This window comes from Ammodytes marinus (assembly GCF_949987685.1).
Source record: "Ammodytes marinus genome assembly, chromosome: 13".
NCBI lineage: Eukaryota > Metazoa > Chordata > Actinopteri > Uranoscopiformes > Ammodytidae > Ammodytes > Ammodytes marinus.
The window spans coordinates 22,270,873-22,285,641 of record NC_137217.1 but is presented as its reverse complement, the minus strand read 5'-3'; the positions used below and the strand labels follow the sequence as shown (position 1 = coordinate 22,285,641).

Below are 14,769 nucleotides of genomic sequence, written 5' to 3'. Positions count from 1 at the left end.
CCTACAGCACTGGTTGATTTATTTGAAAAGGGTAACTTTATTAAAACATCTACAAAAATAGACAACAATGAATTACAATGGCATCAAGAAAGCAAGCGCTCTACAGAGATACAGAAGACCCCAAATGTAACAAGAAGAGAGTTTTCCATATATTAGTAAAGGAAAATTACAATTCTGTCCTTAAAATATGTACATACTAGTATGCTCAAGTTCAAAGACACAAAAAGGAAGAAGTCAGACACCAAGGAGTATCTTAGTACATACAGTATATAAAAATATGGGTTTAGTTGAACTACAGTGTATCAAAAATGAATCAAATGGCACATCCATTCACAATCGGTAAACATGTATTACTTGATTATCTTTATCATCTCAGGACTGATTTACAGTGATATACAATCAGTAAGGTAGGTGCATTGATTCTACCAGGGTCAGCTTAATGTACTAACATGAGATGATACAGAGGTCGATGTTGACATTCACACCGAAATCAGCACTCAGAAATACCATGACTGTGTTTTTAAAATACAGTAATGCATTTAGATGAGGGAGGCTGATTGTTCACTTCTCAACACACTGATAGTTTGAGAACAAAACAGGTTTTTTAATATATTTAAGATGATATTAACTTTATGATGCCAATTCCATTTTTTAAATAATATATTACATTTTATGGTTTTGGCAATCCCATGGTGTAGAGGTTTATAAAAAAAAGGCAGACCGAAAGTCCAGGATTTTGACTTCCCTTGGCAAATATCTGAAATCACTGCATGTGAAATGCATTCGAATCCACATCAACAGGAATCATATCGGGCTCCTCGCATAGAAGAGTTTCCTCATGGCCCGGGTTATGCATGTAGGATTTAAAGTGCAGCTGGTTGTGGAATTTTACAGCTATGCTTTTTGTCTGGATCAAAGCCAGGTACAAAACATTTGCCAGAACACCTGAGCAGGTGCCCTGTCTGCTGCCCCGGCTGGCAGTATTGTCTCTCTGCTTTGGGGAGAACCGCTTCAGTTTGTGTCCCACATCTCTTTGGCAGCAGCAGATTATCTCCTCTTCTGTGCCCGTTTGTGTCGTCAGGTTTGAGAAGTCAATTTGGCACCAGGGATGCAGCTCTTCTCTCTGTGACTCAGACAGGTGCTCAGACTTTTTGACTACAAGGTGGGGGGGGGGGGGTCGCAAACTTGACATAATCACATTGCAGAAAGGGGGCGGGGGGGCTGCTGACATCCAGCCACTTTGCATTACAGCTCTGAACGTGGGTCACTTTGTAATGTTTTGTGGTTGAGACAGAGGATTGATGAAGGGGTCAAAAACCACCATGTCATGTAGGCAAAATCTTCTCAATTACTTTATCTTTTTCATTTTTGAGTCTCAGATGAACAAAAAGGGGCTGAAGAGTAACATTACCAATTGCTGATTGAAATTCATAAAGTTGACTATACATACTATAAATAAAAAGACTATCCCTGTGTGTGCACATTCATGTTTGAATGATTGGTGTCCTGTTTAGAAAAGTGTGTGTGTGGTGTGTGTATACCGTCACCTGTTACCCTGCATTTAGCATTTAAGATGTTGATTTTTTTTAAAGGGTTCATTTCCCTAGAGTATTTATTGTTCTGTCATTAAACTATAAAGCACTTCATTACTAAGCAACAAAAACCCTCCTTGCATGTTAAGTATCTGAGAAGATAAAAAAAAGTTCCTATGCAGACTGCACCCACCACCAGCCACTGTGAAATGTAGCTTAGACTATCTATCTTGAGCTGGGATTAGTGTTGCCTTTGGGGCTCGAGGTCTGACGTGGAAATCAACCGAACCAGCGGTGTCTCAGCCCCCATCCACCTTAAAAAATTACAAATATAAAAAGCGAGCAACCCACTCTCCCCTTCTCATCAGTGTCTGCCATGCAGCACCTCCACCACCCATTCCCGCTGCAGCAACAGGGATGCATAAATGAATGAGCTGTTTCCCCTTCTAGTGTGCTGTGTGTCTCCCTTTACACCATGTTCATTGCGTCTTCGGTGAGGAAAGAGTGGATGTCGGTGAAGGAAGGGCGGAGCTTGCAGTCTCTGTTCCAGCAGCTCAACATGAGCTCGTAGAGACCCTGAGGACACACAGCCGGCTTGTTCAAGTACACCTGTGCAGAGACAGACAAAGACACACACACACAGAGAGAGAGAGGAGAGAGAGAGAGAGAGAGAGAGAGAGAGAGAGAGAGAGAGAGAGAGAGAGAGAGAGAGAGAGAGAGAGAGAGAGAGAGAGAGAGAGAGAGAGTGAGAGAGAGAGAGAGAGAGAGAGAGAGAGAGAGAGAGAGAGAGAGAGAGAGAGAGAGAGAGAGAGAGAGAGAGAGAGAGAGAGAGCGAGAGAGAGCGAGAGAGAGAGAGAGCGAGACAGACAGAGGTGTATGGGTGTTTTTATTCATCATCATAAATCATTCATTTATGATTTGTAGATGTTGAACACAGTTTGCTACTATTAGTCAATATAATATTGTTTTTCTGGATTACTGCTTACCTGAGTTTGTGTAATTTGCAGTTTAACATGCAACTTTAATCGGTGTTAAGACGTGTGTTTTCAGTAATGGGTTACTGCTCTAAATGATCAAACAGATAACTATGATGTGTGACCCCAAAGACCAGTCACTAGAAGACTGCCCTTTCTGTCCATCATCAATTTGAGCTTCTGTAAATTACTGATATACACACAGATTTGTTGAAAGCAAATGAGGTATATGAGTTCCAATAAGGAAATAGGCAGCGTAATGCTCCTAGATGTGTCTCTGTGTGTTGTACCTGTCTGCCCTGGTCTCTGAAGAATTCCCCTGCGTTGTCGATGACTTGTTCGTCTGTGAGGTTGGAGTACGGCTGCTCCTGACACACGCTCAGCATCTCCCACAGAGTGACGCCAAACGCCCACACATCACTGGCTGTGGTGAACTTTCCCTGGGAACACAGGTCAACACTGTCAATTATTATCTATGCCATTTAGACTACTTTTGCAAATGAGTGTTATTGACCTTAAGTTATTTTTGGGTTTTACTGATTTTATTTGTATTTCGACATATATATTATTATTGATAAATCACTGTCACTTACTTGCATCACTCTTTAGGAAAAGTCAAAGTCTAAGTATGAGTTATTGAGACTCTGGGAATAGTAGAACACAATTTCTCCTGGATCTCATGTCTCTGTTTTTGTTGTTGAATTTACAAATCAGATTTTTGCTACACATTTTTGCTTGGGGAATTTTCTTTTAAATTTCCACATTGATTATATTTCATCGCTCAAATCAAAATGTAACCTGTTTCTTTAGTACTTAAACTAATAAGGACAAACTTTAGTGAGACACACACACACACACACACACACACACACACACACACACACACACACACACACACACACACACACACACACACACACACACACACACACACACACACACACACACACACACACACACACACACACACACACACACACACACACACACACACACACACACACACACACACACACACACACACACACACACACACGTCCTCTCACCATGAGGATACACTCCCAGGCCATCCAGCGGATTGGCAGCACAGCTCTGCCCTGGATCCTATAGTAGTCTCCAGCATACAAGTTCCTGCTCATGCCAAAGTCAGCTATCTTGATGTGACGCTCTCCACCCCGATCATCCCCACTCTCGCCCTTCTCACCCCCGACCAGACAGTTACGAGTTGCAAGGTCTCGGTGCACGAAGTTTAGGGAGGCAAGGAACATCATTCCTGATGCAATCTGGCTGGCCATGGAGATGAGGGCTGGGTAACTGGGGGAAAAAGGTGGCATGAAGTTGATAGAAGTAAGAATAAATAAATCTTAACCATGACTGTGTACTTATATATTTATATCCGTGACAGTGTTGTGTGCTCATTTATCAGTTTACCTGATGGTCGGGGTGTTGTGTGAAGGCCCTGTCTTGTCAAGTAGCACTCTGTGGGACAGATACTGGTTCAAGTCTCCACATTCCATGTACTCAGTGACCATGCAGAGGGGATCACTGCTCACACACACTCCAAGAAGACGGATGATGTTCGGGTCCTTCAGACGAGACAGGATCTTAACCTCTTTCAGGAAGTCATTCCTACCACAACGAGAAGTAGAAATGCATCAGAGACTATAGAAAAGAAACCTGCTAGATACAGAGAAGAGAACGCAAAGGAGGGATAAAGAAGTCGATGTATTATTACACATTAACTAACATGAAGCTTTGTTGGGTAACATTTTTTATATAAACACTGAGTAAAGTGAGAAGGATGCTTAATCTCAAAATTAAACAAGCAGCTGGTGAAAAGGATCATCAGGAAAAGCACAGATGGTCCTAAACTGTTTGCTTAGGAGCTTGGGGACTGGAGACGGGCGAACATTTTTGAAAATATGAGACTTGTATTTTGCCCTGCTTCTGCTGAGCATGTAAGTAATGTCAGGCAGTTGGTAACCAACACATTCGCGATAAGGACTTGATAAGTTGATATAGCTTGTGAAAAATGGGTGCTCTGAATTCCACATTCTGCCCTCTGGTGGTCAAACACCAACTGAAGAGTAAAATTTCAGCAGAAACAATTTGCCAGCTGTCTAAAACCAAGAACTGTGTTCAATGGTGCATTTGTAAATACTAATCTTATATTTAAAAATTCCCTGATAGAACACAAATCCCATTTCCCGATTACTCAGGAATAGACCTCTAAATGTACCCAGATATTTCAAGGAGGTGGGAGTGTTGAAGTGCAATGAAGACGTAAGAAATAATATAAGCCGTGAAAGCAGAAAGAAAAACTGTTAACCACACTGAAGCCAAGCCCAACTGTGTATGATGTTACAGACCTGGCATTCTTGGAGGCGTCCGGGCGCAGTATCTTCACTGCGACCAGAAGAGGGCGACCTTTCCTCACATTGAAGGGGAACTCCAAGTTGGGAAGGTCCTGAGGGCTCTCGATTTCACACAGGTGCACCTTTCACCAAAGAAAGAAAAAGAGACATTGTTGAAGCATAATCATTTCCCCTCCACCCACAAACGCATACAATTTCTTTCAGGGCCATTCCCTCACCTCTCCAAACTGTCCCTCTCCCAGTTTCTCTTTGAAGATGAGACACTGGCGCGGCAGCTCCGGCAGTGGGGCGGAGTCGGCCCCAGGGCTTGAGGAGGCCAAGGCGGGCACGGCGTAGGTGTTGTTACCGCTGACACCCTGCAGGCTCACTATGTCTGCCTCGGCATAGTGTGGAACGCTGGGAGGCAGAGGGGGAGACACTGGAGGAGACAACGAGGGGTAAGGAGGGGAGCCAGGGTAGGGTGGAGGCTCTTCCTGAGTTGAAGGGAAACCCTTCTCCATTTCCATGTCCAAACCACAGGCTGAAAGGGGAGGAGGGAGAGACAGACAGTGGGGATGAAATGGAGAGATTACTTGGAGAGTGTGAGAAGTGTGTGACTTAAAACAGCTTTGATTTTGCTTTCGGACAGTCTGTGAGTGAATGAAAGAGTTGATGTTACAAATAAAAAGAACATTTGTTTGTAAACGGATAGTTTGGATTTGGGGGGATTTCATTTGACAATAACAACAAAGAGGGTCTCAACACTTTACAAGACTTTGAACGGATAATAGAGGATTAAAATGGAAATACAAATAGGCCTGTTCGATTGACAAAAAAGGCAAAGTTTTACAGAGATGGCTAAAAGCAAGTCTGTAACCACAAACTATAAATCGTAATACAATGGTGAAAAAGATTACTGGGAAATTTTTTTAATGGATTTACTCATTCTAATTAGTACAAGGCCATACAGTAGGCCTATATCATCATACTGGAGTTTTGAATTTCAAATGAGCGACAACTTGAAGAGCTTGGCCACAATACATTACAATACTGCCTTGAATTTCCTTTTACTGAACGTCTACCGGATCATGTAGCAGGTATTAAAATGGGGAAAACACATGTTGCTGTTGAATCAATCTTTCTGGGACATCGCATTTGTCCGTTAGAATCTACTGCTGTGCTTGATGATAAAACGCCTCGTAAAAGCTTTAAGTCAACACAGGTATAACAACTTAACATACCACTTAAATAACATAACACTTAAACACTGACAGCCCACGTAAGGCAAACACGTGTGGGCAGTGTGGCTTTTGAATATCAAGTTGGTATACCTTTGTTAAAATCATAATGCAGACGATATGAAACGTTCCTATTGGCTTTAACGCACACACTGGCACCGCAGATTAAATGGATAGTAATAATGCACTTTAATGTAAACCTTAAAATGTATGCTGTATTTATAAAAAAAAATTGTTGTCACCAGAACAAGGAGTATACTACAAACTGATGATGCCTAGTTACAGTATTAGCTTATTAAATAGGGAAATAGTATATTTGTATTTTCAGTCAATTCTATTGTCAGCATGCTAACATGCTCACATCCTGACAATGTGAACATTATTTTGCTTATCAGTTATAATGTTAGCATGCTAATGCACTAAACATTAAGTACAGCTGAGAATAATGTGAATGTTTTTACTTTTGAAGGTATTTCCTCACAAATAAAAGTATTCGACAAATAAAAAATTTGACCTGATGGTGGTGCTAGAGAAAAAATAAGGGGACCAACAAAGTAGTCACAGTTCATCCTGAGGGGGACATAAATCAGTGTATTAAATTTCATGGCACTCCATCCAACAGTTGTCAAGACATTTCACTCAAAAGTCAGGGGATCACTAAAGTCAGGACACATGCTCCAGGAACCATGAACATCTGTGAGCATGGCTAAACAAAAAGGCATCTATGAGTTTGTATGTCTCCAAGTTTGAAAATGTGTACAATTCCCCAATACCAAACTATCCCTTTGAAACAAAAGCACAAGTTATTTTGAGAGGTGAGTGAATGACAGTGACTAATTATGTGAGTAACAGGAGGGATGATGAAGGGCAGGCACATGCCAAATAGACGCTTCTGAAGCCCTAACCCTGGATAGATAGAAAGGTAGGAAGATAGTCAGGTAGGGGGCCCCTCCTGACAGACAGCCTTGGCCCAGTCTGAGGTCTCTTACCCTGGGGCACATTGAGGCTCTTTTCCTGAGCCTGAGCGGTGTTGGAAACAACTCGGGATCTCAAGCCTTTCCTGTTATCTGACAGGAGCATGTCATAGGCTGGGTTGTTCAACAGCAATGCTGAGGACACACACACACATAACCATAGACAAAAAAACACACACACACAGACACACAAACAACATGCGGGGTACACAAAGGAGTCATGATATGAATCAACGGATCGTACAATGTGACACAAAATACACACACATGACGGAAAAATTACAAACATTAGCATGACACGGTTAGCATATCCATTATATTACAAGGGAAAGGTGGAGGGGTTGCACTGACACAGAGGACCAAACATAAGAACAAAGCGAGAACAGGCAAAGTTAACACAACTCTGGCCACAACCAAAAACAACAGAACCAAGTGGATTAAATAATGTTTGTTACTCATGTTATTTCAAACTCACACAGGCGCCTAGCAGAGATGGCATGCAGACCTCCTGTGGTGCAATGCAAGTTAAGGAATGCCTTTTCTTTTTTTACTCCTCTTATTATGCTCCCTCTTTCCTTTTTCTTCCCCTTTCTTTAGAACAATAGCTCTTTTGTGCCCCCTCCACGCCGTGCATCTTCTTGGAGGCACTCTCGCTCACGGGGCGTTTGGTTTGATTTAGTTTTGTTTGGTGTGGTGAAATGCATTGAAATTCCAGTGTTTTCTTGATATGCATGCCATGTTTCTTTTCTCCTGCTGCTCTTTTCCTTTTGCAAACTAGTTTGCTTATTGGAACGATCAACAAACAGAGGCTACAAAAGGACGAACAGAGACATGGAGCAATCTGTACAAAACCACATACATGTTTGCAGAAATTTAAATTCTGTACATATGGAAAGTTCAATTGTTTCCCATTTTCCACTGCCCCCCGTGCCAACTCTGTGTGTTTGGCTACTGATCAATCGCTGTCTCCATGTATTAAGCATGTGGTATGTTTTACTGCATGTCAGCATGTTGTCACGTTCCTCGTGTTCTATGTCACGCTACCAAGCGAAAGGATATGTTTTTGATACTGGACTAACAGGAACAATAGACCCCATCATACCTATATATGCCCCTTCATAACTGTGTTCTACTATGTGTGCGTTTAGAATTACCTGTGCTGTCTCTTTGATCCCTTGGCCGGAGCAGAGCGCTGGGCTCTTGGTACTCTCCTTCTCCCTCTCTCTCATGATCACGGTCGTCGGGGAAGGTGTGTATGCGCTGGTAGCGGCTAGAGTAGCTGTGTGTGTTGTTGATGACCACGTTGTCTGAAGGGACCGATAGGTGAACCCGCAGCTCATCACTGGATAGACTGCCCTGGGCCTGGGAGGGAGGAAGATTCACTTAAACACTGGGAATGTGCACTAATATATTAGCCGCAATATTTTTAGGGTACAGCAAAGTAAAACCAACCCAGTCTAATAAATCCTACCTTCATGAAGGTTATAATGTTTAGTATTTTTAGAAGGGTGTTGATTCAACTTGATCTAATATTATGTTCAACCCATTAACATCAATCAGGGTTAATATTAAGCTAATGTATATAGTAGGACCTGTATAACTCTTTTAAACAGTTTCAACATAAACATTAACATTTGAACCTTCATGAAGGTCGGATTTATTGCAGGGCTGTTGTATTAAACTGCATTAGTTTTACCAAACTGGAGACTCAGTGTAGGTGTTCATAATTTGAACAGCCTCTAATCTATGAACAATTAGATGTAATGTAAAAGAGGATTCTAACAACACATCCAGATGGGGATGCAGTGCTCTGCCAAAAGACTGGCAGTTGTTATCTCCGCCTGCTATCAATCATTTAAACCTGGTTAAAGGGACAGTTCAGCACAAGAAGTCGTTTTTCTCACTTAGCATTATTATTCTGTAAGAAGTTTTAATCAAGACAGTCAACAGCAAGATATGTGGAGAGCCAGAGTAACTGGGACAAGTGGAAGTTTCTGGAAAAGCATTTACAGAAATCTCAGGGGTAAATATTCCCAAATTAAAACCAAGACTGTGTTGCTAGATCGTCTGGATTAATAAGAAAATATAACAATGAACTGACTCTATAAGACTGCTAAATATGAAAATGAAAGCTCTGCAGGTAAAGTCCAGTTACAGCCGAAGGACCAACTGCAAATAGGAGTGGCTGCTGACCTCAGTCTTGACCCACCTTGCCCAGTATCTTTTTCCAGTACTGCCGCCACAGAATGACAGCGATCACAGCCAGCAGCAGAAGGATGATGCCCACCAGGCAGCCAATCAGAATGGCTGTATTGCTGCTGTCATCCTTGGCTACAGGAAGCCCCGCCCTTGGAGTCTTAGCAGCAAAGTCAGGATCTGGAGGAGGGAAAACACACGAAGCAAAGTTGGGTGTTTGTGTGCGTGTACCATGGCATTTCTGAAACCAGCTGGTGTAGGTCTGATGTGTGTAGACTACTAATGCAACACTGCCTATTTTCTGCATGTTTTTGTGTAAGTATGACAACATGCTGGTTAACCCTTCCATGCTCCTTTAAAATAATCACACTTTTACACCTTCGACACACTTGTGTGTCCATGAGAAATGAGCCTATAAAAATGATATAAAGTAATATTTTTGTTAAAAAAAAATTACATTTTATTTTAAACCAGCATCTGAACTAAACATACATATAAAATATGAATGTATTTTTTTGTTAATTTACCCTTTAATTGACATGATTTGACAATCAAAACCCCCTTTTTATCGGTTGAAATATGCAAAATATGATTTATTTTCAAAAAACGTTATGCAAACTAGACTATTTCTGGTTTGGTTATTGCAGGCTAGTGTGTGTGAAAGATTAGCAGCAACATTTATCAATTTGTATTTTCTATTTTTTTGCAGTGCCATATTTCATAAAATACTCACACTTTTACACCTTCGACACACTTGTGTGTCCATGAGAAATGAGCCTATAAAAATGATATAAAGTAATATTTTTGTTAAAAAAAAATTACATTTTATTTTAAACCAGCATCAGAACTAAACATACATATAAAATATGAATGTATTTTTTTGTTAATTTACCCTTTAATTGACATGATTTGACAATCAAAACCCCCTTTTTATCGGTTGAAATGTGCAAAATATGTTTTATTTTCAAAAAACGTTATGCAAACTAGACTATTTCTGGTATGGTTATTGCAGGCTAGTGTGTGTGAAAGATTAGCAGCAACATTTATCAATTTGCATTTTCTATTTTTTTGCAGTGCCATTTTTCATAAAATACTCACACTTTTACACCTTCGACACACTTGTGTGTCCATGAGAAATGAGCCTATAAAAATGATATAGAGTAATGTTTTTATTTAAAAAATTTTTTATTTTATTTTAAACCAGCATCAGAACTAAACATACATATACAATATTAATGTATTTTTTTGATAATTAACCCTTTAATTGACATGATTTGACAATCAAAACCCCCTTTTTATCGGTTGAAATATGCAAAATATGATTTATTTTCAAAAAACGTTATGCAAACTAGACTATTTCTGGTTTGGTTATTGCAGGCTAGTGTGTGTGAAAGATTAGCAGCAACATTTATCAATTTGCATTTTCTATTTTTTTGCAGTGCCATTTTTCATAAAATACTCACACTTTTACACCTTCGACACACTTGTGTGTCCATGAGAAATGAGCCTATAAAAATGAAATCATTAGATTTTTTTATTAAATTATTTTACATTTTATTGAACCAGCATCAGAACTTATCACACATATAAAAATATAATTGAGTCAGTCATGCCTTTCAGGCCCTCCAGCACGACCCTCCTTCCCTGGTTCCGCTCTGCGGGCTCACCAGCTGTTCGGCCGGTGTAGACAGACACCCTCCATGCGTATGCAGTTTTCACATCGCATGATGTGACCCACATTTTCAGCCCATATCTGGCCGGCTTCTTTGGCATATACTGCCGGAACTGGCAGCGCCCCCTGTACGGTACCAACTGCTCGTCGACGCAGACATCTTTATCTGGGTTGAACATCAGGGGGAGCCTGGCCGTCCAGAGATCCCACATTTCCCTTACTGCAGCCAGCTTGCCGTTTCCCCTGCGCCGCGGTCTAGAAAGTCTGTCATCGAAACGGATGATTGTTGCCAGCCTCTCAAATGTCTTCACGGACATTGTCGCCCTGAAAATTTGCCTGCCAGTCTCATGCTCCCAAAGGCTGCGGGTCGCTTCTCCCCGAGAGCGGTAAACACCGGCCAGCAGGAGGAGACCGATGTAGCTCCGCACGGTGATGTCATCAACATCCTTCCTGTCCCGGACCGTCCTGTTCCCGTGCAGGTTTGTATAAGCAGTGATCAGCGCCGTCATCTCGGGTGTAAAAAACAAATAAAGGTGTCTACGAGCTCATTGACGCGGGCCACAGCATAGCGGGTTGGTCCTGGAGTGAGTCCGGTTTCTGCAGGGAAGTACCGGAGCGTCTGGGCGTTTGACGGTGCCCAGTGGATGAGGCCGTTCTTGGACCCCCATAGCTGGTCCGGAAGAGCCTCCTCTTCCCCTGAATCGGATGCTTCACTGGAGCTGGCGGAGGATGTGTCAGGGTCCGGATGGTAGTCCAAGTCTGCATCCTCATCCGCCGTATCCGTATCGGAGTCCGATGTGCAATCTGCCTCCTCGGGCTCTTCGTCCGTCTCCATGACCATAAGCCGCGCTTCCTCGGTACAGTATAGTCTCTCCATGATGCCAGGTAAGAAATCAGAAGCTTTTCTCCTCTCTACTAATGTAGAGAGGAGCATTGTGCACCTGTCTAAACAAAGTCTGCGTATATTCTGATTTTCACGGCGGCATTAACTTTCATGATCTGGGAAAGGACCTGAGTTTCATTTATATCAAAGTTGTGCAAGGGCCAGGGGTAGATGTCTGTTTTAAGTAGTTTGTAACAAAAAAAAATGTGGTGCTTTGAACTTTTGCATGAAAAATGCACATGAATGGAATGGTATGGATAAAGGCCATTTGAAAGCACCTGCGCTTCAACCCATTCGCTCATACAGTAATAAAGTGTGCACGCTGAAGACCCGCGCGCGTGCACATACACAAAGTTTGATGTGCATTCATTCCCACACACACCTACTCGCACACTAACACAAGAATAATGCCCTAAAACTTGTGTAACGAGAGTAGGAGAAGGATAGAGTGCGAGCGCCCTATTTCGCAAAAAAACGTTTTTTTCTCCATTTGCCACATATAGTAAAAATGACGTCATCTCCAAAGAAATGCCTCGGAGCACACACTTGAAGCCCCAGGCCTCGATTGAAGTGGAAAAATTAGACATTGCATGTTTTATACTTGTTATTCAAGCAGGATCAAAAATAGAGATTTCAACGGATTTGAATGGGTTTCAATGGGACACACTTTTGTGCTTAGGTGTAAAGGTGTGAGTATTTGCAGTAGGGGTGTTTACAAAAGGCAGAACATAAAGTATTCATGAAAAAAATTGAGAAAACCCTAAAATGCACAAGCTGGCCAAATTATACACAATATAAGCAACAAATGAAAAAGATATGCTAGAAATTAAAATCCCAAAACACACAAGTGTGTCTAGGTGTGATTGAAGGTTAATGCAGTGTTTGGTCTCAGTGCATTAGCTTTTTCAGCCTACTTACACACACCAACATAGTCTCATCAGGCTTTCTAAACATCTGACAGGGGGATTGTCTGTTTGAGTATGCATCCGGTATGCGCCCTCATACCACAGGGCCCGCTGCTCTGAGAACAGAATGTAGTCCCTGTTTTGCTTCTCAACAGCTTTGTAGTCAACTATTAATCTGAATCACACGGTTAGTTTTTTTTTCTCTCCCTTGAAGGTCAAGAGTGGCGTGTGATTTGAATAAGAAATTAAACTAAACTGGGGGTTCTCAGTATAGTTTTGTGTAAATATTGCTTATTAATAAACTTTTAAAACCACTTTAACAGAGAGGTGACTGATTGGAACAAATAGATCAATAAGAAAAGACCCCAAAACAGGCTCACATAAAATGTATGTTTTATTTTAACATACACCTGCATACGCACACACACATACAAACACACAAGATTTAGACACCACATTGTCACAACTGAAAACAACCCCTTTCTCTCTTCCCCTGTCAGTTCAACACCATGCTGGTAATAAATAAACCCAAACAAAGCCGTTCAACCACAGCCAGTAACAAGGACAAAGCAGCATTCACGCCACAGAATACCATTTCCAGCTTTTTGAAAAGGCCTGTTATTGTTTAACCGTGTAGAACAGAGCCGGTCCCGAAAAAAATAAATAATCATGCACTTTGTGAGACCGCAGGAAGCCAAGTTGTTATTGTGCATAACTATAATGTACTATAGTTGGGTTAGTTTTTTTTCCTACAGCTGTATATCTTCAAACCCAGGGGACAGAGCCCGGTGCCAAAGCCTGCCCTTGTAATCCCTCCTCCATGCTCCCAGCTGAGCATTGGGACAGTTTTAAGATACTGGAGGAGAGCCAGAGTTTCACCATCTCCGTCTGTTTGACTGTATTTTATAGCTCTCTCACCTGACAGCGTCCAGTTACCAGTGGTCTCATTCATGAAGGAGATGGTGGTGGGGGGTTCTGTAGGAGCGAGGGATGGACAAAGGAGGAAGAGATGTGGTGAAGACTCAGAAGAGGGGGATGAGGATAGGAGATCATGGATAGCAGGATTCTGTGTTGGCTTTTCAACCATTTAAATGAAAATCTCTTAAAGTTCACAGAAAGTTTTCAAAGTGAATTAATATATTTGACCTTTAATATCAAGCCAGACTTCTCCTGCTCTTTAAGTTCAATGAAATCTGTATGATAAGCATCTGGCGTTGACTTCGCTTTTTAGCAAATGTGTCTGCAACTTTTGGCTCAAGGCCAAACGTTTTTGGAGTTCGTGATAAAGAGGGAGGCTAGTCAAACATGGGCCTCCTTTGGCACTGCCTGCCTTTGGCTCTGCTTTAGACACATGGCTTATAGACACACTGCCGACATGCTCACACTCATCACGACTGGAGAAAGAGAGAGACGGGCACGGAGACAAGAGGTGATGAGGGAGAGATCAGGGGAATTATGGGAGGCAGTGGGGAGGGCTGGATGGAGCAGGTGATGAAAGAGGACAACGGAGAAAGAATGGTCGGTGGAAAGAAAGATAGTAAAATACAAGAAGATGTATGTTGGGGTGAGGAGCAGGAGGATACTGTACGGGAGAGGCCAACAGCAGGACTCACCAGATGGGTCGGCGCTGGTGTTGGACAAGCTGTGGCTCCATGTGGGAGACTGGGAGGAGGAGGAGGGGCTAACAGGAGGAGAGGAACTGCTGCTAGGAATCTTGGGAAGATTAGGAGCAAATGAATCAGTCTCTGTGACATCCCCCTCAAACGGCTCTGTATTTGGAAGGAAAAGGAAAGAGAGGGAGGGACAATTTAATGAAAATGAATCATGTTTTATATGTGTTCATATGGCACAACACACCGCCTGGTTGTCTTCTGCTGTTGGGAAACGGTGGTTGTGGTCACAGCTGGTTGTGTTTCCAGACGAACAAGGATTTATCTCAGGAGATTATGTTAATAAGGTTGGATCTGACCCATTCCTTATTGACTGAATGATTGTGTATTGAAAAATTGTTACTTTGGCAACTCCTATTTAACATGCAAAG

At 41.9% G+C, this 14,769-nt stretch overlaps 1 protein-coding gene across 3 annotated transcripts in view; it reads right to left on the bottom strand.

Annotated features, from left to right (window-relative positions):
• The window catches only part of ddr1 (discoidin domain receptor tyrosine kinase 1), a 41,716-nt gene continuing 26,947 nt past the window's right edge, over window positions 1-14,769 (bottom strand). For 2 of the 3 annotated variants that reach the window (XM_080038933.1, XM_080038934.1), the window contains exons 10-20: window positions 14,342-14,497; window positions 13,647-13,703; window positions 9,282-9,448; window positions 8,227-8,434; window positions 7,088-7,207; window positions 5,100-5,401; window positions 4,876-5,003; window positions 3,938-4,135; window positions 3,553-3,820; window positions 2,797-2,946; window positions 1-2,141 (exon numbers count right to left, since the gene is read on the bottom strand). In XM_080038933.1, coding sequence (XP_079895059.1) covers window positions 2,001-2,141; window positions 2,797-2,946; window positions 3,553-3,820; window positions 3,938-4,135; window positions 4,876-5,003; window positions 5,100-5,401; window positions 7,088-7,207; window positions 8,227-8,434; window positions 9,282-9,448; window positions 13,647-13,703; window positions 14,342-14,497 — 1,895 coding nt within the window. In that variant the 3' untranslated portion in view covers window positions 1-2,000. The remainder of the gene's footprint in view (window positions 2,142-2,796; window positions 2,947-3,552; window positions 3,821-3,937; window positions 4,136-4,875; window positions 5,004-5,099; window positions 5,402-7,087; window positions 7,208-8,226; window positions 8,435-9,281; window positions 9,449-13,646; window positions 13,704-14,341; window positions 14,498-14,769) is intronic. The other variant, XM_080038935.1, reaches the window with a different exon arrangement.